The sequence below is a fragment of the Artibeus jamaicensis genome, unplaced genomic scaffold (assembly GCF_021234435.1).
Source record: "Artibeus jamaicensis isolate MK-2021 breed Jamaican fruit bat unplaced genomic scaffold, CSHL_Jam_final contig_387, whole genome shotgun sequence".
Taxonomy (NCBI): domain Eukaryota; kingdom Metazoa; phylum Chordata; class Mammalia; order Chiroptera; family Phyllostomidae; genus Artibeus; species Artibeus jamaicensis.
Genome location: NW_026521812.1, coordinates 39,984,591 through 40,011,783, shown reverse-complemented (window position 1 = coordinate 40,011,783; position 27,193 = coordinate 39,984,591). Strand labels below are relative to the sequence as shown.

Below are 27,193 nucleotides of genomic sequence, written 5' to 3'. Positions count from 1 at the left end.
CCCACCCGTGAACCAGCACGAGAAGGGCCCAGTTTGCTTGTGGGAAGTGGCTGAAGGGACTGAAATATGAGAAAGAGCTGAGCAAGCACCATTGTTCCCTTTTTGACACTGCCCTCACATACAGCCTCACAACCCAGAGACTGGGTTGCCTGCCTTGGTGAATACCTAAGGCTCTGCCCCTCACTACATAATAGGCATGACCAGACTCCCCACCTCCAAAAAAAGGGCTCAAACCCAAGAACAAATCAAAGCCCCAGAGCCAATACTTTTAAGTGACCAAGAGGTAGCCAACCTAGCAAATGCACAGTTCAAAGCACTGGTGATCAGGATGCTCACAGAACTGGTTGATTTTAGTCACAAATTAGATGAAAAAATGAAGGCTATGCTAAGTGAAATGAATGGAAATGAACAGGAAACCAATAGCAATGGAAAGGAAACTGGTACTCAAATCAATGGAGTGGACCAAAAGGAAGAAAGAAACAAACAGAAAAGAATGAAGAAACAAGAATTCAAAAAAATGAGGAGAGGCTTAGGAACCTCCAGGACGTCTTTAAACATTCTGACATCTGAATTATAGGGGTACCAGAAGGGGAAGAGGAAGAGCAACAAGTGGAAAACTTATTTGAACAAATAATAAAGGAGAACTTCCTCAATCTGGCAAAGAAAATAGACTTCTGAGAAGTCCATGAAGCTCGGAGAGTCCCAAAGAAGTTGGACTCAAGGAGGAACACATCAAGGCACATCATCATTACACTAGCCAACATTAAAATGAAGGAGAGAATCCTAGAAACAGCAAGAGATAAGGGGACAGTCACCTACAAAGGAGTTCCCATCAGACTGTCAGCAGATTTCTCAAAAGAGACCTTGCAGGCAAGAAGGGGCTGGAAAGAAATATTCCAGTCATGAAAGGCAAGGACCCACATCCAAGATTGATCTATCCAGCAAAGCTTTCATTTATAATGGAAGGGCAGATAAAGAGCTTCTCAGATAAGGTCAAGTTAAAGGCATACATCATCACTTGGCCCTTATTATATGAAATGTTAAAGGGACTTACCTAAGAAAAAGAAGATAAAAAATATGAACAATATGAAGAGTAAAAGACAGCAAACTCACAGTTATTAACAACCACACCTAAAACAAAAACAAACAACTACAACAGGAACAGAACCACAGAAATGGAGACCACATGGAGGATTAGCAACAGGGGAGTGGGAGGAGGAGAGAGGGGGAAAAGGTACAAAGAATAAGTATCATAGACAGTAGGGAGAAAATAGGTAGAGGGCAAGCATAGTATGGGAAATGTAGAAGGTAAAGAACTTATGACACATGGACATGAACTAAAGCAGGGGGATGTGGGTGGGAGGGGTGTGCAGGGTGGAGGGGAATGAAGGGGAGAAATGGGACAGCTGTAATAGCATAATTAATAAAATATTTTTTTAAAAGAATGAAATATTCTATTTGTTCTTGGAGGATTAAATCACTCTGACACAACAGAGCAGCCTCAACTTCCAGGCTGAAGTTTCACTTCTAGGTGCAAAGTCTTAATTTAAAGGACTCCTAAATACAACAGTCCACCTCTATGATAACTACAGTTTCCAAGAAACAGGACCCCAAGACCATTGCAAATCCAGATCTGATATTGCTCTCATCACGCCCAGACCTGTTTTAAACCTATCAAAACACTACTTCCTTTAAATTTTACTTAAGTCCACTCTTCCTTCAAATTCTGTAACTCTATCCCTCTGTTTCTTGAAACACCCCATGCAGTTCCTCCGGTGTGCAATTTCCTTCATTAAAATGGGTGAAAAACCCTCATTCTATCTGACTATAGGTTTTGTCCCTGGTGGTCTTGGGCTGATCATGTTAGCACAAGAAATATCAAAATTCATCAAGGTTCATGTCAACCATGTAGGAAGTCTTTATGAGTAATGAAAATTTATAAGAAAAGTAGGGTTCAGTACCAAAACATGTTAATTGAATTAGAAATGCCACAAAAGTTGCCTGGCAGTATTTTACCCAGCATTCTAATTGTGATCAGCAGAGTGTGTGTGTGTGTGTGTGTGTGTGTGTGTGTGTGTGTGTGTGTGAGATACCATTCTCCATCACTCCACCAGAAGGAACCATATAGTTCCTTCAAGTATAGTGGAGTTCGGGACTCCAGAAAAATCAAGATTGGCCTGGAACCATTTGTTGATAGAAATAATAATTTTTTTTTAAAGTTTCAAAAGTCTTGTGCAGGCTTAAAGAAAGGAACAGACTTACAAGGGCCATATTGGGGTCCTTGGAGTGTGAAAAGGAGAATAATTATAGTTAATTAAACGAAATTGAGACTATAATGACTAAAACAGAGATAAACTATAAAAAGCATTATTGTAAAGCAAAAGAATGAATAAATGATAGAATATTTTAATTTTTAAAATCAATTTCAAGCACACATATTTGTCTAAGTATATTTATAAGAATATACACAGCAGGGAATTGAGTAATTCCACAGGTGGGAACTGTATCAATTACAGGAAGAAGTGATGAGCACTAGTGAGCACACATTCAAGTATCTGACTCTACAAAGTCAACTGTGGTCTTTTGTGAGCCTTTTCTAATATTTATGTGATGATAATATGGCATGCAAAATTTTCCAGTAATGTTAATAGACAACATACAAGGTCTGTCCAGAAGATATCTAGCCATGTTATATAAAAAATAGAGACATTTACTGAAGAAGATACAAGAAAAATTGTACATAGGACAATGATGCCTCGATTCCCTTCAAAGTAGGCACCTTGGGAACTCACACAGTTCTCTCGTTCTTCATGGAGTGTCTTGTTATATTTTTCTGAATCTCACTGACAGTCTGAAATCTCTTCCCTTTTAAAGGTGATGTTAGTTTTGGGAAAAACCAGAAGTCACAGGGCACCAAATCTGGGTTTTAGGGGGATTGAGTCACCTGGGTGATTTGATATTTTTCCAAAAAACTCTGCATGAGATGTGATGCATGAGTGGATGCATTGTCCTGATGAAGCTGCCAATCATTAGTTGCCCATAGTTGCTGCCTTCTGAATCATCCAAAGACTTTCTGTGGAGAAATGTTCAAGCTTAATGCAAAATTTGATGCAGATTTGTTGCTCTACTCCCTCAATCATTTAAAATGCATCAACCACACAGTACATGTGCTCACTCAATGGTGTCTATCTCTCCCACCACTAGTACAGTGAAGTAGCCATGGTTCATGTATGCACATTACAGTCCACTCTCTTTTGCTGCCAGGTTACAGTGATGTGCAAATCATTCTCATTATATTAACAATGGCTGGATTTTTTTTACCCAGACAGACCTCATATATCTGCATGTATACATAATGATAAGACAATAGTGTATAACATTAATCACCCAAACCTCTTAAAGTGATTTTGGAGAAACATCATTTTTCAGAAGTTGTAGCCTGCTGGGCATCTCAGAATGTTGTACTTCTGTTCATTTGAGGGATGAGGTACCTTTATAGTATTTTAAACCTATTCACATATGTTGAAAGCCATTCGTTTTGCCAATAAATTATTTCTAACATTGCTAATGCTCATTATTAATACTCCCTATGGAAAGTAGAACTTATAGCAGTTGAAGTAAATGCCTTTTGACATGTCTATTGTTTTTGAAGCCATTTTCTTGCGTGACCATCATGTATTTAGAATGTCTGTGTAGGTAAATATAATCAATGATAATGCTGACAATAAGGTCACAGGCATAATACTTCTGAATATGTGACTGATGTGGACTCCGGCCAGCGGGGTCCGTGTGTTGTGACTGTGATGAACAAATTCACATTGACTACAGAAGTCCTGTGGAGAAAAAAGGATGGCATGGCCACTTTCTAAGTGAGAGAGGGCCCCGACCATTGCCTGGACAGGCTTTTATTACTTTTCTGGGCACATTACATTGAAGATGGTCCTCATTTGCTATGCACAGGTTCCCTTTATGTGATACCTTTTACAAATAACAAAGGAAAGAATTGCTTATGACATCAAAGAAAAGGATGTTTGCAAATCAAGGGGAAAAGTGGTTGAACTGGTTACACTCCATACTTGGGAGGTTTAGCACAGATTTTAGGAAGTTACTTTAAAGATATACAGTAAACCTTTGCTGCCTCAATTCAGGCTGAGAGAATTTTAGCAAACAGCAAGCCTCAAAGCAGCCTAGGTACAATGCAGGCCTGATTCCCCATGGGAGAACCTATCTGTGGGCCTGGGTCCTGTGTGCCGACTTGCTCCCTGACAGTTTTCCGAATCAGGCTATTCACCACTGCCATGCAGATAGGTTCCCTGTATGTGATAAAATTATATTAAGTTTAAATAATAGGTAACAGTGGAAGGAAATGAGTAAGCTGGAAGTTACAATATTGCAGAAAGTAGTTTCTGTTATTTTATGAATCGTGGGAGTTTCTACAATAACTTTTTTTGAGAAAAGTAACTTTAATATTCATATCTGAACTGTGATATACAAAAGTAATCATTTTCAGAACAAATTTTAAAATGGCTAGAGTAATTTCACAGAAAAATTTTCTAGAAATAACATAGTTCTGTTACATTTATAGAGTATGCCTAAAACAATATCAGAACATATGTATGGGGGCGGGGCAGAAACAGTGGGTAAAGGCAAAATTTAAAAATAGAAACAAAAACTTGTCGTTTGAGATCTCTCACCTTAAGCCTGAATGCTTCATGATCCCAAAGAATCCAACTATAACAAATTACCTCATAACTTGGTTTTGCTTTGCAATACAATACACTGGTTATATTCTCAAGTTGTATTAAGTTGCTTATACAAACTTAAAGTCACGAGCATGACTTCCGGATCTGTACTTTTTAAGTCGAGTGCCTTAACTAAGCAGTTTAAGGCCTCCAGTATTTTTCCACACTCCTTCAATCCTTTTTCATGCATTACAAGAGTTTCATAGTCATTCACAGCTTCTCCTGCCTTATCCTTATCCTGAGAGAGTCCACCACCCGTCCACCACACAAAAGCCCAGGGTCACCAGGAGAGGTCTCCTGAGCTAGAGCACCAGACTTAGGTGTAGTTACCCAGCTGGACTTATTTTCTGAAGACAGGGTTTCTCTGGAAGTTTCCTCTTCTGTAGTCTGAGGTTTCACCACTGCTTTCCTCAGTCCTTTCCTGCAGAAAATCTTCAGCTATCTTTGCTTCACTGTTGGTTTCAAGTCTTTACTCCATATTCTCCACGTGGTCTTAAACCCATATTAAATAAGAGACCTCCTAGAAGCGAGGGATCTTCTAGAGTTTACAGACTTATTTATACTATCAGCTATTTTAGATGAAAAAAACCGTCCAGAGGTTTGGAAGGTTTTACAGTAGGTTTTACCTTCCAAATGTTTTGAAGGTTTACATCAATACATCAAACCTGGATTGATGTCACTTTTGGGAGTTTGAAGCATCAAATTGTTTTACAGTAAGAACTGAAAGGGACATGTGTTGAATGGATTTGTGCTTGAAATATCTTTAAAAATATCATGTTCATCTTCACCATCTGAAACAATCCTTCTAGTTTTACTTCTGACCTTTATATTGACTACTTTTGACATCATCTTCCTCAGAAAAATCCATACCGAGCCCTGCTTTGCTATGTACAAACTCTGCTCTAGAATTAGTGGCAGAACCACACAAACTATTTTCTTTCTCAATGTGCTCTGAAGACTAACTGGCAAGATTTTGGTCATTGTCTGCAGAGTCTTCCAAGAGTCAGCCAGAGATGAGCGTGTTTCCATTAACAATTCCTTGATGTGATTTAAGGACACAAATTTCTTATATTTCTTCTTGTAGAGGTACAACGTGTATTCAAATAATTAAATCACTTTTCCTGGAGAGGGAAGGAATTTCATAAATGGCATCAACATCTGGATTCTTTTCACAGGGTATGACCTCTGAGTTACTTGACTTTTTCTTCTGTACCTCTTCTTTAGTCCTCCTGAGAAAATAGGGTTTTATGATTGCCATTAAGTTTTCGGATATTTTAAATCCCAAGGCTTTTCCCCCTGGAGTTGCATCCTTTTCTCTTGCTCTAGCAATAGGATTTTCATACTCCATTTTAAAGGTTTTTAATGTTCCTAACAGAGACCCTTGACAAGCAAAATCAAACATGGACTGCAGTTCTTGTAAATTATTCTGGACAGGGGTTCCTGTGAGGAGGACGCGGTTACTGGCAGGGACGACACGAGCACATGTCGTTTGTTGATTTAGTAGATGAAGATTTTATTTTATGTCCTTCGTCAAGAATGACAGAGTCCCACAAAAACTCTTGACCATTCAAGGTTGAAAGTTGCTGCCAATTATTGATTAACCTTTGGTATGTAGTGATAATGACACGATTCCTTTGCTGAATCCGACTGAGGTTTCTGGTATGTTCATCCTTACTAGGACCATGAAAGGTTCTGACTCTCGTTCCTGGAGTCCACTTGGCAAATTCTTTTACCCATGTGCTAATAAGACTGGTTGGCATGATCAGCGGCACATGATTTACAAGTGAGGCATCAAATATACCAGAAAGGAAATTGATGATTTGAACAGTCTTCCCCAATCCCATATCATCTGCCAAGATACCACCTTTTTTTCCCATATCTGTATAGGCTGCATAGGAAAGCTATGTCTTTGTATTCAAATAGTTGGTCCTGCAGTTCTGGATAAAGCAGCAGGCCAGAGTTGCACACATCTGTGAAGTCATCATCTTCATGGTCTGCCAACTCCTCCAAGGCTTCCTGTAGTTTTTGGATTCTGCTCATCAGCTTTTCATTGGGAAAAATATCCTTTGACAAATGGAAAAGTTTAAATGCTTTTTTCAGATCTCTATTCTTAGTTGCTTCTTTGGCCTCTTTCACATATCTCAGGTAAAGGGCAGCCTCCCCAGGGGCTTAGAGCCTCGGCTTCCACAAACCCCTTGGGAAGCCTCCATGACTTTCAGTTTAGGTCCCAGGAATCTCCGCCAGAGATTGAATTTCGCTTGGTTCCACCCTGCTCTACAATAGCTTTGACAGGCATGATTCACAGAGTCTAACTCCAAATCCTTATTTGCGGTCTTATCACCTGGGCCGGACTACAGTTCCCAGAAGGCAACGCTCTGCTTCCTTAACTCCCTCCCTTAGTTGGCGGGATTTGTAGTTTACAGAACGAAGTGTCATATCGAGTTTTACGCACTTGTCAGCAAGGACTTGGCTGTAAAGCCCTCTTCTCCATCCACGTCGTCTCACGGGGCGATAGTTCGTATTTCCGAGCCTAATCTTTGTACCTGGCTGGCCCGGAAGCTGGAGGTCCCACGGCGGGCAGGGCGCTCTAGGTCAAGCGGTTCTCGTCTCTATGACCACAGGAGGCGGCGCCGGGTGTTCTAAACAGCGGACTGGGAGGCGGTAGGAGTCAGTTCAGCCGGCGGCTGTCGCGGGAACATGGCAACCGTAAGAGGTGAGGCGGCGGTGGAGGTGGGTATGCGGGGAGGCCCGCAGGACTGGGAAGCCAGCGTGGGGCGGTGGCAGAAGAGTTTTGGCGCTACTCGCCAGCTGTCGGTGGCCCGGGACTCTGGGCGCTCCGGGGCTAGTCCGAGGTGCTGGGCTCTGGAGTTTGTGTCGAAGCTCTGCCGACTGAGTCCGCAGCGCGCTTCTCAGGGCAGCGAGGGGCAGCCGGACTCCCGCTGCGGCTGTCTTCGGGGCCGCGGACTCTGCGCGGGACAGTTTCGAGGCTCCAGGCTGCATCGGCCTCAACTAGCTGGTGGTGCGTGGGAACCAGATTCAGACAGGCCCGGGCTCCGCCAGGCCCGGAGAGGGCTCAGGGCACAGACCCGCATCACCCAGCGGGAGGCAGGACCGGTTGCTGCCTCCATCGAGGTCACCACGCCTGCGGTCTCAGCTGCACCTCGGGCGCCTGGGATGCTCGGACGCTTCAGGGCACACTGACGATGTAGAAAGCAGTCTTTAACAGAGTTTCTCCCAAGGACAGTATTGTTTGTGGTTAGGAGGAGGAGCACGGATATTTTGGGTAGAAGGTGAGATTCATCCCCGCCCCCCCAACCCCGTGCAGGAATGGCAGATTAGAGTAATACTATTTGATGACTGATTGTCATTTCCTGAAGGTGAGTCTCAGTAACTCCATAGCTCTTTGTTTTCCTGAGTAGGGGAAGTTAGGATTAGAGCTGAATTTCTTGAGGGTAGAGCAGTAGCCAGGAGAAGCTGGGTGACACCCGATTCTTTCTTCACCCTCCTCCTCTGAATAAGTATTGAACAAATATTTGAAGAGCATCTTCTGCATGGGTGCCAAATTAGTTTCCTGGTTTCGTTGTCCGCATTTAACATGTAAGCCCTGCCCAGGGGCATTGGCTTAGTTTCATTTGCTTCTCTCACGCATTCTCCCAACCTTAAAAGCCTTTTATTTATTTATTTTTATAGCAACACAGGAAATAAAACCCAGAATTGTTTTGATAAGTAACAGAATGGGAACAGCATGATTAATGATGAGCGAGACTTTAAAGGAGTCCAAGTCATTATCTGAAATAGTTGCAACAACTTACTGATTTAGGCTATTGCCAATACTTATTTGTTGTGCCTCGGTCGTTTTAGAAATCTTATATGCCCTCTAGATTTGCATAATCATAACAAAATTGCAGTTGTCATAGCTTTCTGATATTCACAAAGGATTGATTTGAAACTTACTGAATTTCCAGGTTCTTGGGTATTACAGATAATGTCCCATGTAAAATATAACAACAACAAGAACAACAAAAATAACTTCAGATCCTGAATTTCTGTTGGGGAACGTTTTCTACACAGAAACAATGTGTGGGAGCTAATGGGAACTTCATGAGAAAAAGAAAACAACGCGGATGTGCTAATAAGCCAATTCAACAATGCAGTTGAGTTGTAGGCTAGGTTTATAGTTTCTGGCCTTGGGCATGATGTGAAAACAGAATATACAGTGAATACATGAGACGAACTTTTCATTCTACCTTGAAAAAATTGAAATTGCTAATAATTGAAATTTCATAGTTGGAGAATTTGTGAATGGATTGAAGAAGAACTGTATGGATCCAATGTTAAACTGAAATTAGAGAAAATAATACTAAAAGCATTAAGTATTTTTTAAAAGTTTGTTTTGTAAATGGATGCCATACCAAAGCCCTATACGTTTTACAAGTGTCAAAACTTATTTGTTTGCTCATTCATTTAGATCAGCAGTTATTTTCAAGAATATAATATATATTCCTATAAAAGTACTATGCAAATAGGTATACTTTCACAGTTGATGACAATGATAACTCTAGGTCTGAATATACTTGCAGGCTATACATACTTGGTTTAGTGTTTAAACATTCACTATGTTCTTTGGGGGATAGTTTTCAGTTTGGCAGTCCTAACCTGTCTTATTTATGAAAGTGTGGGCAATCTAGGGGTCAGCACTTTCATAAATATGGATTGGCAGTTTTTTCTGTAAAGTACTGGATGTCATTACTAGTCATCTCTGCCGTTGCAGGACAAAAAGGTAGCCATAAACAATTTGGAAACAAATGAGCATGGCTATGTTCCAATACTGCTTTATTTATGGATTCTAAAATTTGAATCTTTCATATAATTTGTAGGTTTCACAAAAGGTTATTTTAAAAGTTTTTTTATTCCCATTTGGCTGGTGTGCCTAAGTTGGTAGGAGTGTTGTCCTATACACCAGAAGGTTAGGGATTGAATTCCAGGTCAGTGCACATACTTAGGTTGCCACTTCGATTCCCAGTTGGGGTGCTTAGGAGAGGCAACCAGTTGATGTTTCTCACATTGATGTTTCTCTCCCCTTCTCTCTCTCCCCCTCCCCCTTCTCTCTAAAATCAATAAATATATTTTTAAAAATTTTGAAGTTTTTTCCCAACTATTTAAAAATATAAAATTATTTTGAATTTGCAGGCTTATAAAAATGAGTGCTGAAATGTAATGCGCTCACCCCTGATCTAGGAAATAGGAAATGCTTTCTCCTTTACTGAGTAACTAAAGTTTATTGCTGTTTGTTTTTGAAGTTATATACTTTTCTGATGCGGACTCTGGCCAGCAAGGTCCATGTATTGTGGCTGTGATGAACAAATTCACATTGACTACAGAAGTCCTGTGGAGAAAAAAGGATGGCATGGCCACTTTCTAAGTGAGAGAGGGCCCCGACCATTGCCTGGACAGGCTTTTATTACTTTTCTGGGCACATTACATTGAAGATGGTCCTCATTTGCTATGCACAGGTTCCCTTTATGTGATACCTTTTACAAATAACAAAGGAAAGAATTGCTTATGACATCAAAGAAAAGGATGTTTGCAAATCAAGGGGAAAAGTGGTTGAACTGGTTACACTCCATACTTGGGAGGTTTAGCACAGATTTTAGGAAGTTACTTTAAAGACATACAGTAAACCTTTGCTGCCTCAATTCAGGCTGAGAGAATTTTAGCAAACAGCAAGCCTCAAAGCAGCCTAGGTACAATGCAGGCCTGATTCCCCATGGGAGAACCTATCTGTGGGCCTGGGTCCTGTGTGCCGACTTGCTCCCTGCCAGTTTTCCAAATCAGGGCTGGGCTACATTTGCCACTGCCATGCAGATAGCTTCCCTATACTTTTCCTTTGTGTGGGAAAGTTTTAGAACAAAGAAAGTATGGTAGTGATCTTCACTTTCACATAGAAATTGCTTTTTAGCCTCTCATATCTTTTGAAAAGAAACTTTAAGTAGATACAAGTCCTTTTTCTTCTGTTCTATCACATTACTTTTTATAATAGTTAAAACTTTTTTTTCATTCTAAGGTTTGTTTTCATAGTTTTTAATGAGATTTGAGAGCTGTGATTTAATTGCTTAATTGATTAGTATAAAAGAATGGCATTTGATGTTAGCAAGTAACTCAACATTTATATTAATTAAATATTATATTTTCCTTCTGGTATAGTAGTTCAGTAGTTTACAAATGATTAACAATCAAGACCAAAGTTTTAAAGGTTATGGCTATTCTTATTAATCTCTTACACGTTACAGTTCTATACAAAAGGAAAATGCAATTCATTTTTTTCTCTTTAAAAGTTATTGTTCAAGTACAGTTGTCTCCACCCCCTCCCCCACTACTCCCACCCTTGATCCTATCCTTCTTTGGCTTTGTCCGTGTGTCCTTTATACATGTTTCTTGATACCCCTTCTCTGCCTCCCCTCCAGTTATCACCTTCCCCTGCTCTGGTTACTGTCAGTTTGTTCTTAATTTCAGTGTCTCTGGTTATGTTTTACTTGCTTCTTTGTTTTGTTAATTAGGTTCCAGTTAAAGGTGAGATCATATGGTATTTGTCAGATCGTTTGTCATATGGTATTTGCCTGGCTTATTTCACTTACCATAATGCTCTCTAGGTCCATCCATGCTGTTGTGAAGGGTAGGAGCTCCTTCTTTCTTTCTTCTGTGTAGTATTCCATGGTGTAAATGTACCATAGTTTTTTAAACTGATAAGAACAGATACTACACTTGATCTTAGCCAAAAGGCCGAGAAGTGATGTAGAATAGTTTTTTGATCCACTTATTTTAAGTTGCTTCTAGCACTTGGCTATTGTAAATTGTGCTGCTATAAACATTGGGGTGCATAGGTTCTTTTGAATTGGTATTTCAGGATTATTAGGATATAATCCCAGTGGTGGAATTGCCAGGTCAAAAGACAGTTCCATTTTTACTTTTCTGAGGAAATTCCATTCTGTTTTCCACAGTGGCTGTACCAGTCTGCATTCCCACCAGTGGTGTGCTAGGGTTCCCTTTTCTCCACCTCTTCAGCACTTGTTTGTTGATTTATTCATGATGGTCATTCTGACTGGTGTGAAGTGGTATCTCATTGTGGTTTTTATTTACATCTCTGATGGCTAATGATGCTGAGCATCCTTTCATATTTCTCTGGGTCCTCTCTGTGTCCTTCTTGGAGAAGTTTCTGTTTAGGCGCATTGCTCATTTTTTTTTTTTTTTTTTATCAGATCGTTTGTCTTCCTGGAGTGAAGTCATGTGAGTTCTTTATATATTTTGGAGATCAAACCCTTGTCTGAGGTGTCATTGGCAAATATAATTTCCCATATGGTTGGTTCCCTTTTCATTTCAATGCTGTTTTCTTTAGCCATGCAGAAGCTTTTTATTTTGATGAAGTCCTGTTTATTCTTTCCTTTATGTCCCTTGCTCTAGGGTATTGCTGCATGGAGTATCTGAGATTTTCCTACCTATGTTCTCCTCTGGCACTTTTGTGGTATCGCAACTGAAATTTAAGTCTTTTATCCATCTACAATAGTTAACACTTGATATAACTTAAAAAATTGTCTACAATTTACAAATAATTCTTTAATTATTCCCAGGGATACATGAATATTGAAGAACCTGTAACTTTATAAGTTCTTGCTTTACATAATCTGAAGGCAATTTGTTTGGAACTCTCATTTTATTTCCCTACGAAAGTCGCCTCTAAATTGTATTAGGCTCCCAAAGCAGTGGACAAAAGCGTACCTAGTGCATATTATAGTTACAGTAGCAGCTCAGAGTCACCCTGTGCCCCTCTGATTCTTATACTGGTTGTCAAAGTATGACCCACTGGCCAAATCCAGCCTGTCATTTGGTTCATTTGTTTTTCGTGTAGCCCATGATCTAAGAATGGTTTTTATAGATGAGCATTTGCAATTGATTTGATGAAGCACTACTCCGAAGATCAATGAAACAAAATCTTATCCCTCAAAATAATTCTATTCTCAATAGCAGACCTATATTCTAAAACATTGTACTCAATTGTTACATTTTAAATTTGTCAAAAAATTGTTTTCTTTTATTACTTAAGTACCAGATGGTATTCCTGATTTTGCCTTGCAGGTGGAAAAGTGTAAAATATTTACTACTTATGCTTTACAGAAAAATTTTGCTGATTCTTGTTAGCCTTAGCCTGAAGATTTGAAACGTTAGGGATGAGGGGTGAGAGGTTTGTAAAGACCAGTAGGAATAGATTGAGCCTTGGGTGATGGCAGCACCAGAGTAAGGAAGTATGAGGGAGACCTGGTACTCCAGGGCTTGGGCTTTTATTGAATGTGTTGGACTCACCCTGGTGCCTGAATGAGGGCCACTGCTCACATAGACTTGCAAGCTTAAATTGAGTTTATATAAGTTGTGCATATTCTGGTTTAAAGTTTTATTTATTTATATTATATATATTTTAAGATTTTATTTTTTTAGAAAGAGGGAAAGAGAGGGAGAGGAACATGTGTGTGGTTGACTCTCGCATGCACCCTACTGGGGTCTGTTCTGCAACCCAGACATGTGCCCTGACTAGGAATCGAATCACAGCTCTGGTTGGCAGGCTGGTGCTCAATCCACTGAGCTACATTGTAAGTTTTATATGGGCTTTATTCTTAATACTCTTTTCTTTAGTTACAAAGTATTATTTTCTACAATGATATGAGAGGCAACATGAGAGGTTTATCTTTTTAAAGCTATGAGAGGCTTATTTTTTTATTATGATAAAGTTTTATATTATATTTCACATTTAACACTCAATCATTCCTTTTGTTTTCTTTTTGCTGTCTTTAAATTTAGAATATACTTTGCTGTAATTTGTTTTCATCTTTTCATGCTTGCTTTTACAAATTTGAGTTATAAAGATATGTAAAGTATGTAATTTATGACATTTCAAACTTGTAATTTATAATATCCCAAGCTAGAGTCAGTCTTGCAATTGAGTCATTCCCAGGGAAGAAAATTAATGCCTAACCAGTTAATATTCAAAGTCAACACAGAATGTTTTGTGTATGTATTTTTTTATATTCAGGTAATTGTAAGGTATTGTTTTGAAATAAACTTTTAAATATCATGGGTTTAAAAAGTTATTTTGTACTTGAAATTAGAAAATATTCTGAGATATAATGTTGATTAAATTTTATATACATTAATATTGTCTACTAAATAATATCTTTGTTGCACATATTTTTCAGAAAATGTCAGTTTATTATTCAAGTTATACTGCCTGACAGTGATGACCCTGGTGGCTGCAACTTACACCATAGCTTTAAGATATACAAGGACGTCAGACAAAGAACTGTACTTTTCCACCACAGCCGTGTGTATCACAGAAGTTATAAAGTTATTGCTAAGTGTGGGAATTTTAGCTAAGTAAGTATTATTACTTTTTAGTGTGTTAAATTATTTCTCCACTCAAGATATTTTCGTGATGAGAAAAATCAAGCTACATTTTTAAATATTTTTGATTGCTCTAGAGCAATGTTTCTCACTTGGGGTGATTTTGATCCCCAGGAGGTATTTTTGGTTGTCCCAATGTGGGGGGTGCTACTAGCATCTGGTGGGTAGGGACCAAGGATGCTTCTGAACACCTTACAATGTACAGGACAGCCCTCCACAGCAAATAGCTATCTGGCCTCCAGTATGAGCAGTGCCAGGAAGTTGAAGAACCCTGCTCTAAAACAGGGGTTGGCAAGCTGTGGCCTGTGGGTCAAATCGAGCTTGCTGCCTGTTTTATGTTGTAACAGAGACTGTAACTCACAAAAGCTAATTTCTGTGCCACTTGACCCTTAAAAAATTTGCTGACCTCTGTATTAGAGGAATATAATAATAATAGTTAACATCTCTTGTTTTTCATGGTGCTAGGCACTGTGCTATGCACTTTTCATTAAATTATCTCATTTAATCTTTGTATTATTAGGTATGTACTGCAGTTACCTCCTGTTTTACCTGTATAGTATCTGAGGTCTTCGATGTTGCACTGCAAAGATGTGGCAGCACTGGACTTTGAATCAATAACATCGTATCAGAATCATTTTAGCTAAGGATGCAGTGTAAAAGAGGGTTAAGAATAGGGGCTCGGAAGTGAGACATCTGATTCTCATCGTAGCCTCACTGGGATTATGACTTACACACATTTCTTCCTCTCTAAGCTTTAGTTCCTTCATTTTTTAATTGGAGAAAAAAGTAGGGTTATGAGAATTGATTAAAATTCTGTAGGAAATTACTGAGGGAGAGATTTATGATGCGGGACCCATCTGGGACATTCGGGCAGGTGAGAGTTTATGTAGGTTTCAAGATGTGAATTGGTGAGAACAGAGGACCAAAGAGGAGTAGCATGTGTTGGAGTTGAGGTAGAAACAAATTACACTGAAATTTTATTTGACAAATATTTATTAAGTGATTTCTATGTGACAGTTTTATAATATGTACTGAATGTGCAGGTATGAATTAAATAGATATGGTTCCTGCTTGATTGGAATGTAAGTTTAGTGGACAAGACAGAAAAATCAGTAAATACACATGTGATTACAAAAAATCCTGTGGGAAAAATACTGTAAACATGGCTTGGGGAGGGGGAAAAGAATAGAAAAACAACTTGAGGCCAAATGGTGGGAAGCTTTAATATATTGGAGCTTAAAATTTATCTCACAGGCAGAAATACTGTGGTACCCTAACTTGTTAGGTTGCAAATAAGGTAAAATCTCAGACCTTTCAGTTTCTTAACAAAATTCATTTTTATTGATATTTGGCTTTCATTAAGGGATTCTTCACTTTGGATAATGTCAGCTAGATGAAAGACCTTATTGTACCTTTAAAAGGAAGAGTTCCAAAGCCAAAGGTCTCTATGTTTAATATGTCAGAACTGTTTCCATATAACAACCTAAGAGGTAAGAAATTAATAAAATCTTAAGGTCTAATTTCTTTTAAGACAAATATAGGGTTGTTGGAGGAAGAGGGATAGGGTGACACATTTCTACTCTTTATTTCTTAAATTCTGTAGGAAATTGTTCTTTAATTGTTGAGAATTTAAAAAGACAATATGCAAAACGAGCAAGAGACCTTTGGTGTAACTCAGCAGTTGGCCTGTCTTCTGCCAATCCAGCTGCACTGATGTTTTTTCTGTTTTGATGTTTTTCCAGCTTTGTATTGCTTGGTGTATAGTATTTCCAATTCTTTAGCTATTCATTTATGGGTATGGTCAGTTATAGTTTGTTATGTGGAAACTGCTTTGAAATTATATTAAAATACAAGTACAAAAATTTCAGTAATGTCTCACAAAAGTCAAATAATGATGTTGAAATAACAAGTTTAGAAAACCAATTGTGTACTATATCAGCATCATTATCAGTAACTAGTTGCTGTTTCTGTCACCAACATAATATACAGGCTCTTTTGTGGACACTTACCTGGGAGTGTCCAGGGGCAAGAGGAAAAATTAAAGAAGTCTGATTAGTTTGGTGGTTGGCATTTCACATTATGTGACTAACAAGAATTTGGTTGTGAAGAAGACTCATTTAAAACATTTAAAACACAAGGAGTTTCTAACTGGAAAAAGCACTGGAAAAAATTATAAAACATGAAAAAAGTGCAGTGCACTTGAAATTACTGGATTTTAAAATGAATATGATTTTTATGGAGAAATGATGGCAAATTTTCATGTATTCAAATCACATTGGTAGAATCTGAATACTTGTTATTCATAATAAAAATATTTTATTTCTTGGAATAAAGAGTTTACTTTTAAGAAGGCATCTATGAAAATGTTAATTTCCTAGAACGATAAAAGTAAAAGATATAGCAGAATTATTCCAGCCTATGAGGTAGCAGATGGGTACCTACAAAATGAAATGGAAGAGCATTCTGATTGCTTCTTTGGCTTCTTCAACAACATGTGATGAGACAATTGATTTAATGAAACGAAAGCATGGCCACCAGCTTGGGAAAGATAGATACCCAGTGAAAATGGTGAAAGTTGATTCTAGATCTGGGGAGGACAGTTGGTTTGTGATAATTAATCTGAAGCAGTGTGGAATAGGGAAAAGATGAATAAAATCCATGGCCAGTGTATTGGGCCACTGAGAATGAACTGAACAATGAGTCGCAGCAAATTAAAGAGCCTAGAACTTTCCATATGTCTTTTCTGTTTCATCATGTGAAGTTTGCAACAAAGTAAAAGATTTTCTAGATATTCTCCATGCAGTTGCTTTGTACACATATTAAAATTGGTAGTTAAAAAAGTAAGTGAATCAAAGGCAAGTAGGATATTACATAGCTTGTCAAAAAACACGTTGGATGTCAGTGCATTGTTTGCTCTTCGAGTTTAAAGAGCAAATAGACTTTTTGATGGAGAAACTTATAAATATCAAAAACATTAGTTATTTGAAAATTTTTTGAGTTGATTTGTTATATACAAAGTTAACTAAAATTGATTTCATATTTTTGTATTTATCTTTGTTTGAAAATTCTTTACTACATAATGTTGAACTAATTATTTTCATAGTAGAAGCAATACTTTAAAAAAATATTTTATTGATTATGCCATTACAGTTCTTCTATTTCCCCCTTCATTTCCCTCCACCCTGGACACCCCTCCCCCACCATTCTCCCCCTTTAGTTTATGACCACGTGTCTCAAGTTCTTTAGATTCTATATTTCCCATACTATTCTTGCCCTCCCCCTATCTATTTTCTACCTACCGTCTATGCTACTTATTTTCTGTACCTTCTCCCCCTTTCTCCTCCCACTCCCCTGTTGCTAACCCTCCATGTGATCTTCATTTCTGTGGTTCTGCTCCTGATCTAGCTGTCCTCTTAGTTTGCTTTTATTTTAGGTGTGGTTGTTAATAACTGTGAGTTTGCTGTCCTTTCACTGTTCATCTTTTTTATCTTCTTTTTCTTAGATAAGTCCCTTTAACATTTCATATAATAAGGGCTTGGTGATGATGAATTTCTTGAATTTGATCTTATCTGAGAAGCACTTTATCTGCCCTTCCATTCTAAATGAAAGCTTTGCTGGATAGATCAATCTTGGATGTAGGTCTTTGGATTTCATGACTTGGAATACTTCTTTCCAGCCCCTTCTTGCCTGTAAGGTCTCTTTTGAGAAATCTGCTGACAGTCTGATGGGAACTCCTTTGTAGGTGACTGTCCCCTTATCTCTTGTTGCTTCTAGGATTCTCTCCTTGATTTTAATCTTGGCTAATGTAATGATGATGTGCCTTGGTGTGTTCCTTCTTGGGTCCAACTTCTTTGGGACTCTCTGAGCTTCCTGGATTTCTTGGAAGTCTATTTCCTTTGCCAGATTGGGGAAATTTTCCTTTATTATTTGTTCAAATAAGTTTTCCACTTGTGGCTCTTCCTCTTCCCCTTCTGGTACCCCTATAATTTGGATGTTGGAATGTTTTAAGATGTCCTGAAGGTTCCTAAGCCTCTCCTCATTTTTTTGAATTCTTGTTTCTTCATCCTTTTCTGTTTAGTCATTTTTTTTCCTCTTTCTGGTCCACTCCTTTGATTTGAGTCCCAGTTTCCTTTCCATTACTATTGGTTTCCTGTGCATTTCCATTCATTTCAATTAGTTTAGCCTTCATATGTTCCTCTAATTTGTGACTATAATCAACCAGTTCTGTGAGCATCCTGATCACCAGTGTTTTGAACTGTGCCTCTGATAGGTTGGCAATTTCTTGTTCACTAAGATTTATGGGCTCTGGGGCTCTGAGTTGTTCTTGAGCCATGTTTTGATCTGTTCCTGCCTGTTAGGTATAAGGAGCCGCAGAGCCTTAGGTGTTCACCAGGGTGGGACTACCCAGGTCGCTGGTTTGTGACGTTGTATGTGGGGGCGGGTCAGAGAGAGGCCAAACCAGGTCGCTGGTTTGTGACGTTCTATATGGGGGCGGGGTCAGAGAGGGACAATGGTGGTCCCCTCTGCTGCTTCCCGCCGCTGGGGCCTGCATGGTCTGTCTCACTGCTCCCTCCTTCACTGGTTTATCTGCATGCGAATGTGTGACTGTGGTCAGCACTCAGTGGGTCCGCCGCCTTGCACCGGGCTGCCTTGTGCCGGGCTTGCTCAGTGGGTCTGCCTGCTACTCCACACCTGGGATCCACCTGCGGCTGCTGGCGCACCTGAGTAGAGTGCCATGGTCGGTCCGGTGGATCCTTCCTGTCCGACCCCGCTCTGCTGCTGGCTCTGCTCCTCTTACCGGTTTGGCTGAAGGGTTTGTTGTTGTCAGACTTCCGTATAGTTCAGTTTTCTGTGGTTTGGCTGTGTTTTTGTTGCTAAAACTTTGTTGTTTTTAAACTTGGTTGTGTGAGAAGGCGCAGTGCTTCCACCTACGCCTCCATCTTGGCGGAAGTCTCTAGTAGAAGCAATACTTTCATCATCTGAGGAAAGGCTGACAATTTAAAGATATTGTGGGAGAATGTGAAAGAATTACATTAATAATAACAAGATTTAGAACTTAAAAAATCTCATCAGAGAATAAAAGAATAGTTTTTGACGATTAAAAATGTGTTTTCCTTATATTTCCAGGAAAATAAAGTTAATGTAAAAATTAGAAAATATACTGTTAAATTTTGATTTCAAATTTTTAGAGAATGACAGAAAAAGGGAAATAAACTAGAACTACTAATTAAATGGAAAAAACTATTAAAGTAAATGCTACTTCTTCCCACTCTTTACCCCATGATAAAGGATAATAATAAAGTTGATACAAATATTACTGCAGAACTTTATCTGAACTATGCAAAACTTAACCTCACTATAGACCAGTCTGTTTGGCTGCTTATTTAGTATGGTCTCTTTAGTAATGCTCTTTCTTTGCTTAGTAATATGTTTAGTCTTAGGTAGTTGTTAAAGTAAGTACGTGCCATTTTATAGCATGTGGAGATGGGGGCAGAGGCTCAGGAAATTTCTTGAAATTCATAATGTCATGCTTATAATTAAGGTTGACTTACAGACAAACATATATCACTGCCACATCCAAATAATATGTGTTTCATTCCCCCCAAGCATTTTAAATATATAGTTATGCTGTGTCTGTTTCAATATATTGTTAAAAAGATGTAGTGGGATAGTCAGTTTCCAATATAGTTGAAAACTAAAAAGGCATCGTTCTGTGCTCATGGAACTTATAATTTAGTGGAGAAACAGATATTTAAGCAAATATTCAATAAATAATACATTTGTGGCATTAGGGGTAATTAGGGGTGCTGTAAATAAGTGTAATAGAGGGCCTCTCTTTGGATTGGGGGCTTTCTCTCTCTGGATGTTACATTTAAACCATTACCTGAAGATTAAGTACAAGACCGGCAAGAAAACAGCAGAGAGGAGACAAAGGCAACAGTGTGATTGAAGTCCCTGAGTTTTAAAGAATAAGAAATTAGTGTGTCTGGAGTGTTGTGAGTAAAGAAGGGAGCAGTCAGGAGGCTTTCTAGAGCCACCCTATGGACTTGTAAAGGATGTTGGATTTTTACCTCCAGTGAATTAGGAAAAATCATTGGTTTAAATCAGTGACTAACTGACATGGTGGTCCATTTCACTCTAAGTCACTTTAGGCTTTTGCAGAGAATTGGATCGGAAGGGTGCAGGAACTGGAAGTTAGGAAGCTTATTAGAGGCCATGAACAATGATAAAGAGAAGCAAATTTTATGTTTTGGAAGTGGAATCTCTAGGGCATGAGTGGTGGGTTTGGTACACAGTTAATTCTTTTTTTCTTTTGGCTTAAATTATATTTTATTGATTATGCTGTTACAGTTGTCCCAGTTTTTCCCTCTCTTCTCTCCTCCACTCAGCAGCCCCTCCCCCATCATTGTTCATGTCCCCGGGTCATGTGTATAAATTCTTTGGCTATTCTATTTCCTATATCGTACTTTACATCCCCATGGCTATTCTGTAACTACCTGTTTGTGCTTCTTAATCCTTCCACCTCTTTACCCATTTCCCCAAACTCTTCTCCCATGTGGCATTTGATTCTTATTATTCTGTAAAATCACCACACAGTAATATTCTCTGAAGTCACCACAGACACTGAATTAGTGAATACTGAACTATTATTCCTAGGGGAAATACAGGGTTAGGTTCCAAGGAGCCTTTGGTTACATTTTGTCAACTGATCTATATAACCTTGTTTTATATGTGTTTCTGTTTAAAGACACCTTACTTAATATACATTATTGATTCATTAGCACTGAACTCACAGCCAACTGTTGCTGGACAGGGGTTTGGCCCTGAGCGGGTCTGCCTAGGGCCAGCTGTGGTGTGTGGGTTCTTGACTTGGTGTAGGAAAGATTTCACAACATGAGTCTAATTTACCGTGAGGGTACATTTATAAAAACTGGAACAGTGAGACACGGGAGGGATTGGCCTAGAGGAAGCGGCAGGAGAGCCTAGGCTGTGCTGCTTAGCTCACCGGAAGTCGGAGAAAAGGGGCCTTGGGGACAGGTTCAGGGGATTAGCCTTGGACAAGCTAAGGTGTTTGTTTGTTTGTTTTTGAGACAGGAAGAAAAGCAGATTAAAAAAAGAGGATACGCTAGTGGGCATAGAGACTAGGCAGTTGAATTAGTGAGTCCAGGACACAGAAGAGGTTAAACACTGGAGAAACAAACAGGGGAGCCTTATCCTACAAAAGTATTTAATATCGAGATTAGAAGAGCTGTTAAAAGAGTGATCTCGTAAAAGTATTCCCATTTTCATTGTCCTTTGACGCCATATACATTAAAGATTATTGTTTTCTGGACTAACCAGAAACCACAGAACTAACATAAAAAGGACACACAGAATAGTTGTATGTTTAGACAAGAGGAAGTCAGCTTGTTTCAGAGGTAACAGTCAGTCTGATTTGAATCAGTACCCAAGAATTTTGTAAGAGTTAAATTAAGCAGGCTAGGGTAAGTGTAACTTCACTCAAGTGCCCAAATTAGGCAAATCAGAATCTTTGGGTCCCCAAAATTAAAGCAGAGGCAGTTGTAGCTCCAGGGATCATGGTGAGCTTTTGGAGACCTAAAGTCTAGTTATTCATCTTTCATGTGACAGCTTTGAGCCTGGAAAGGGACTGATTAATAATAATTAATAATTATTCATTATTTATTAGTAATCTTTGACTAATAAATTCAACCTACCCAAATATCAGAGCACGGCTTCAGACCCATGTTTTCAGTGACAGGCCAGCCTCTGTCAGGGTTTGAGGTGCCTTGGAGTTTCTGTGCCTAGGGAGTCCTGCCTGACCGAACTCGGTGGCAGTCTAGGTCAGATGGCTGAGACCTTCTCTGGTGTTTTCCTCTCCCCTCCCCCAGGGGAGGAGCAGCAGGACTGCATCCCCGAAGCAGGAGTATCCTGATGTTCACGGTATCAGATTGGAAGACCTTTGCTTGCTAAAACACTACAAGATGATAGGTTTTTTAACCCCAAATCTTTTCTTAGACCTACTTATTTATACTATTTTAGAAAGAACTAGTTAAAAATTATGAAAAGAATTGACTTGAAAATTTTCTCCCTGATGTGTTTAGGATTTTTAGCTTCCTAGAGGTACAAACTTGCTTCAGTGAGGAGTGCCTGATATATATCGGGGCAACAAAGATCATGGACTTCATTTATATTTCTTTTTTAAAAATATATTTTATTAATTATGCCATTACATTTGTTCTATTTCCCCCCTTCATTTCCCTCCACCCTGCATACCCCCTTCCCCACCATCCCCCCTTTAGTTTATGACCACGTGTCTCAAGTTCTTTAGATTCTATATTTTCCCTACTATTCTTACCCTCCCCCCTATCTATTTTCTACCTACCATCTATGCTACTTATTCTCTGTACCTTCTCCCCCCTTCTCCTCCTCCCACTCCCCTGTTGCTAACCCTCCATGTGATCTTCATTTCTATGGTTCTGCTCCTGATCTAGCTGTCCTCTTAGTTTGCTTTTGTTTTAGGTGTGGTTGTTAATAACTGTGAGTTTGCTGTCCTTTCACTGTTCATCTTTTTTATCTTCTTTTTCTTAGGTAAGTCCCTTTAACACTTCATATAATAAGGGCTTGGTGATGATGAACTCCTTGAATTTGATCTTATCTGAGAAACACTTTATCTGTCCTTCCATTCTAAATGAATATATTTCTTTAGAAAAAACTAAAAACACCACTTTCACCATAACGTGAAAAGAACAGAAGGCAGAGAAATGCACACCTTGGTGAGGTCTCCAAGAAAACTGGGCAATAAGTTATGAGGAAAATGCTTAAAATATATCATCGTTATATATGATGTTATAAGTTAAAAATTGCCTTAGAAAAAACAGAATAATGTGTTTTTTGGACTATTGTGAAAAATGAGGTTTTGAAATCCTAATGAGCAGGTATCTAACTTCTTTTTTTTTAGAAAGCAAGTAACTACACTCTAGGATACCAACTGATTATCACTGTCAAAACGTGTTATGTAAAGTGACAACCATCCTCTTTTAAAAGATCGCAGCAACTAATCTGCTGCCTTCAGACATTCAGGACTGTTGCTATTAAGAATGGCAAGCTGCCAGAGGGATGGTGTTAAGGAAGTGTTCTTTTACGTCTCCCCTTAAAAAACAGGTGAGGGAAACATACAGGTAAATACAGCTAATTTTCATTTCATTCTTGTACCTCTATTTTAGCTGTAGCTATTATTTCATCTTCTGTGATGAGAAATTTTAGGCTGAGGGAAGTGGTAATTTGCCAAAGGTGCCTAGAACATGACTGCAGACACAGGGTTAGAAGTCAAGTTCCCTGAGCTCTAATTTTCAAATTATGAGTCTGAACAAATGATTAAGCAATTTTTTGATTAGCTAGGACAAAGATAAACACTTACTAGCACTGTTAGATATCTCAATAATTTTCAGTGATTTTATTTTTTCTTATTTTAAGTTTTTATTCCCCCATGTTAACATTTTAACCATGTATGTTTTATATTTTTTTGTAAATATGTATTTGTTATGTGTGTGTATAATTTTTTCTGAACTGCTTGGGAGTAAGTTTTATACAAGATGCCTGTTTGTCCCTAAATTCTGTAGGGCATATTCCCTAAAAACAGGACATTCTTGTACATAACCACAAAATATCAAAAGTAAGACCTCAGTATTGATACAATATTATCTAGTTCACAGACCTTAGATGACTCTGCCAACTGCCCATTAATGTCCTTTAATAGTAAAATAATCACACTTGACATCTAGTTGTCACAGCTGTAGCTTCCTTACATCTAGGACAGTTCCTTCATATTTTTCATGTCTTTGCCATTATTGAAGATCATGGTTCATTTATTTTGTAGAATAGTTCTCAGTTTATATTTCCTGATTTTTTTCTTATGATTAAACTTATGGTTGCTCTTTTTTGGTCAGGACATACCACAGAAATGATGTGTCCTCAGAGCAGGGCAGCATGAGACACATAATATCTATTTGCCCCATTATTGGTGATTTAACTTTGGTTTCTTGATTAAAGTGGTGCCTGCCAAGTTTCTCCATGTAAAGTGACCAGTTTTCTCCTTGTAATTAATAAGCATCTTTTGGAGAGATACTTTCAGACTAGGTAAATATCCTGTTTCTCATTACACTTTCACTCACTAGTTTTACTGCCCATTGATGTGGCCAAACGGTAATTTCCTAATTCCATCATTCTCCGCACATTTATTAGTTGGCATTCTGCTCAAATAAGCTTCCCCCTATATTCCCTGCACCCTAGCATAGGTTCATGGATTATTTTATTGTATGGGCTGGAACCCATTATTATCATTATTTTGATCCACAAATTGTTGCAGATTTGGACAGTGGGATCTTCGAGTTTCTTCCTGTTTCTTTCCCTCCCTCCCTATTTTCATTAGTCTTTGAGCTGTTTCTTTGTAGTGCAACAAGATGTCCAAGACTCATCTTGTATTTTCCCTGCCCCAACTCTGAAATCATACATTTCTCCAAGCAGCCTTCAAACCTTGTACCTTTTTTTTCTTTTCGGGCTAATATTTAGAAACCAGAATCTAGATACTAGGATTGCTATTGGGGTATCATTGCTTCTAGGCCCTTTCAGCAGACAGAGCTAGGAAGTATATGTGTGTGCATGTATATGTGGCTGCACAGCACACCTATCTATTTATGTATGCGTAGATACACTGTGTGTATCTATGAGTTACGTATTGTTCGATACCTATAATTCTGATCCAAAACCACAGTTGATTTTAACCTTCCTACTTTTCATATTTGTTCCTTTCTTCAGTGGTGGTGTCTGGCTCCCATTATCCTCAAGATATTTATTTGCTCAATCCTAGAATGCATATGTAGATTTAGAATTTGTAACATACAGCTGTGAAAAAACAAACCTACTAAGTTCAGTATTGTATATAGTTATTTTTGCCTTTAGATTTAGAGCATACAATAAAAAGACTCTTAGAATACCTGGATTCTTTTCCTGCTTCAGTGTAATTTTGTAATTAAAAAAACTGACTTTTGGGGGGGAGGTTTCTGCTAGTCATTATTTTTTGAGGTGTCCCATGCATGTTGATATTACTTACAATTTTCAATAGTTTTTGGAATGTAAAAGTATATTTATTTGAATGAGTCATTAGAATTGCAAGAAAATAAGGAGTGTGGGGAGGAATGAATGGAGAGTTATTTCAATAAATAAGGTTTAAGGTTTTCATGGTCTAACTGGTGAGTTTTAGTTAAGTGCACTGTGTGTATATACACTAGCTCCACTTTATTTTTTCACATATATTTTATCTTAGAGATTGTTCCATGTCAGTACTAGAAATCTTTCTCATTGTTTTTAAGAGCTGCTTGCCATTCCGCTAAATGGGTCATATATACCAGTCTCCATTGATGGGCTTTGGGTGGTTTTTAGTCTTCTGCTACAATGAAGATTAAGTGATTATCTTTTTATATATATTGTTGTACACATATGTGATTAGAGAAGATCACTTTTAAGTTGAAAATGGAACTACTAAATCCTGTTTTGGTGAGGGGGAGCAGATCAGTAGTTTGAGGTTAAAAGCTCTTATGTGAACAGCTAATTTTTTAAACCTTTGAACTATAAATTACCAATTTCAAAATTCTAATCTGATTGAAACATAAAATAGCACAACATTTAAAATATTTTAGATTTTCATAAAACTAATTATTACTACAATTCACAGGAAAATTACTGGTTACCTGTATGCTTTACTTAAACCCAGTTGCAACTGACAGTTTTGATTTAGTCATTTGTGGTATGAAGAAAAGGAAACAAAAACACATTCACACCTTAGAACAAAGTCAACTTTTTTTGTTTGTTATTCACCACAGTTTATAAAGACTAAATAAACCTAGCAGGATGTATAAATGTACATATACTTTGGGTGTGTTTAGTAATAAACCAAGTATATCTTAAATCTTTGAGCTACTACCCATGTAAGGCTCGAGATAATTATTTTACTATTTCAAGTATTAGCTAGAATAATCAACGTAGCTATCACACACCTAGGTTGTGGATTATTGAGCCCTATTCTGTTTCCCCGCTGAGTTTGCATGTTGATGGCCTCTTTTGTACCCATGCTGTAGTGGGTGTAGGGACATGCGGAGGAAGTAAAAGTCATGTACCTCATATGATGGGTATTTCGTCTTCAGATGACCTTACTATTGGTTTTTATATCTAGCCTTAAAGTCTTTTATGTGAATTAATTATACTTTGCTGATGATATAAAATTTGTGAACAAAATTTCAATTTCTTAAGCTCATGAGTACCTTTTGCTGTGTTCCATTTTGCATAGTGCCTTGGTAACCTGGCCAGGGATTTTATGCCTCCTCCTAGTTCTCATCAGAGCAGGAGCTGGAAGAATGTCTACTTTTGACCAAACATGGGTCAGAAATAACTGGTTTCATTTCGGCTATTTGATAGGAAATTTGGGGGTGTGGGGAGGCAGCCTTGGAATATTTGCAATCAACATGGAGCTTCAGGTTTTTTCAGGTAACAAAAGGCTGCACGTAGATTCTATTTTAGTGATAAAAATAAAATCATTTTAATAGGAAATTTAATGGGAAATACAACATCCATAAAAATTAGTATATGCTTTTTGACTATACATGCTCTTCCTCTTATCTAGCAATATCATTTATAGAATTAAATTTAATAAATTTGTTTTAACAAAAGGTCTTCACTAGGTACTTGTGATTTCCAAGAAAATATCAGGGCATGAAAGTAGAAGGGAAAAAATGGCCTTTAAAACTGTATTTATTTCAGAGGAAGAGAGGAACATTGATTTGTTGTTCCACTTATTTATGCATTCATTGGTTACTTCTTGTATGTGTCCTGACCGGCACCGATACACAACCTTGGTGTATGAGGATGATGCTCTAACCAACTGGACTGCCCAGTGAGAACTTGGCATTTGGTTTTTATGTGTTAATTTTTATATTCAAGGCTGTAGTTTG

The 27,193-nt window shown here is 38.2% G+C and overlaps 1 protein-coding gene and 2 pseudogenes across 1 annotated transcript in view; 1 reads left to right on the top strand and 2 right to left on the bottom strand.

Moving 5' to 3' along the window:
• Positions 1-4,598: 4,598 nt before the first annotated feature.
• On the bottom strand, positions 4,599-7,178 carry LOC119048374 (DNA excision repair protein ERCC-6-like; annotated as a pseudogene).
• An 8-nt stretch (positions 7,179-7,186) lies between these two features.
• The window catches only part of SLC35A1 (solute carrier family 35 member A1), a 36,535-nt gene continuing 16,528 nt past the window's right edge, over positions 7,187-27,193 (top strand). The window contains exons 1-2 of the mRNA XM_053664847.1: positions 7,187-7,455; positions 13,985-14,162. Coding sequence (XP_053520822.1) covers positions 7,440-7,455; positions 13,985-14,162 — 194 coding nt within the window. The 5' untranslated portion in view covers positions 7,187-7,439. The remainder of the gene's footprint in view (positions 7,456-13,984; positions 14,163-27,193) is intronic.
• Positions 11,411-11,534, bottom strand: LOC119048412 (uncharacterized; annotated as a pseudogene).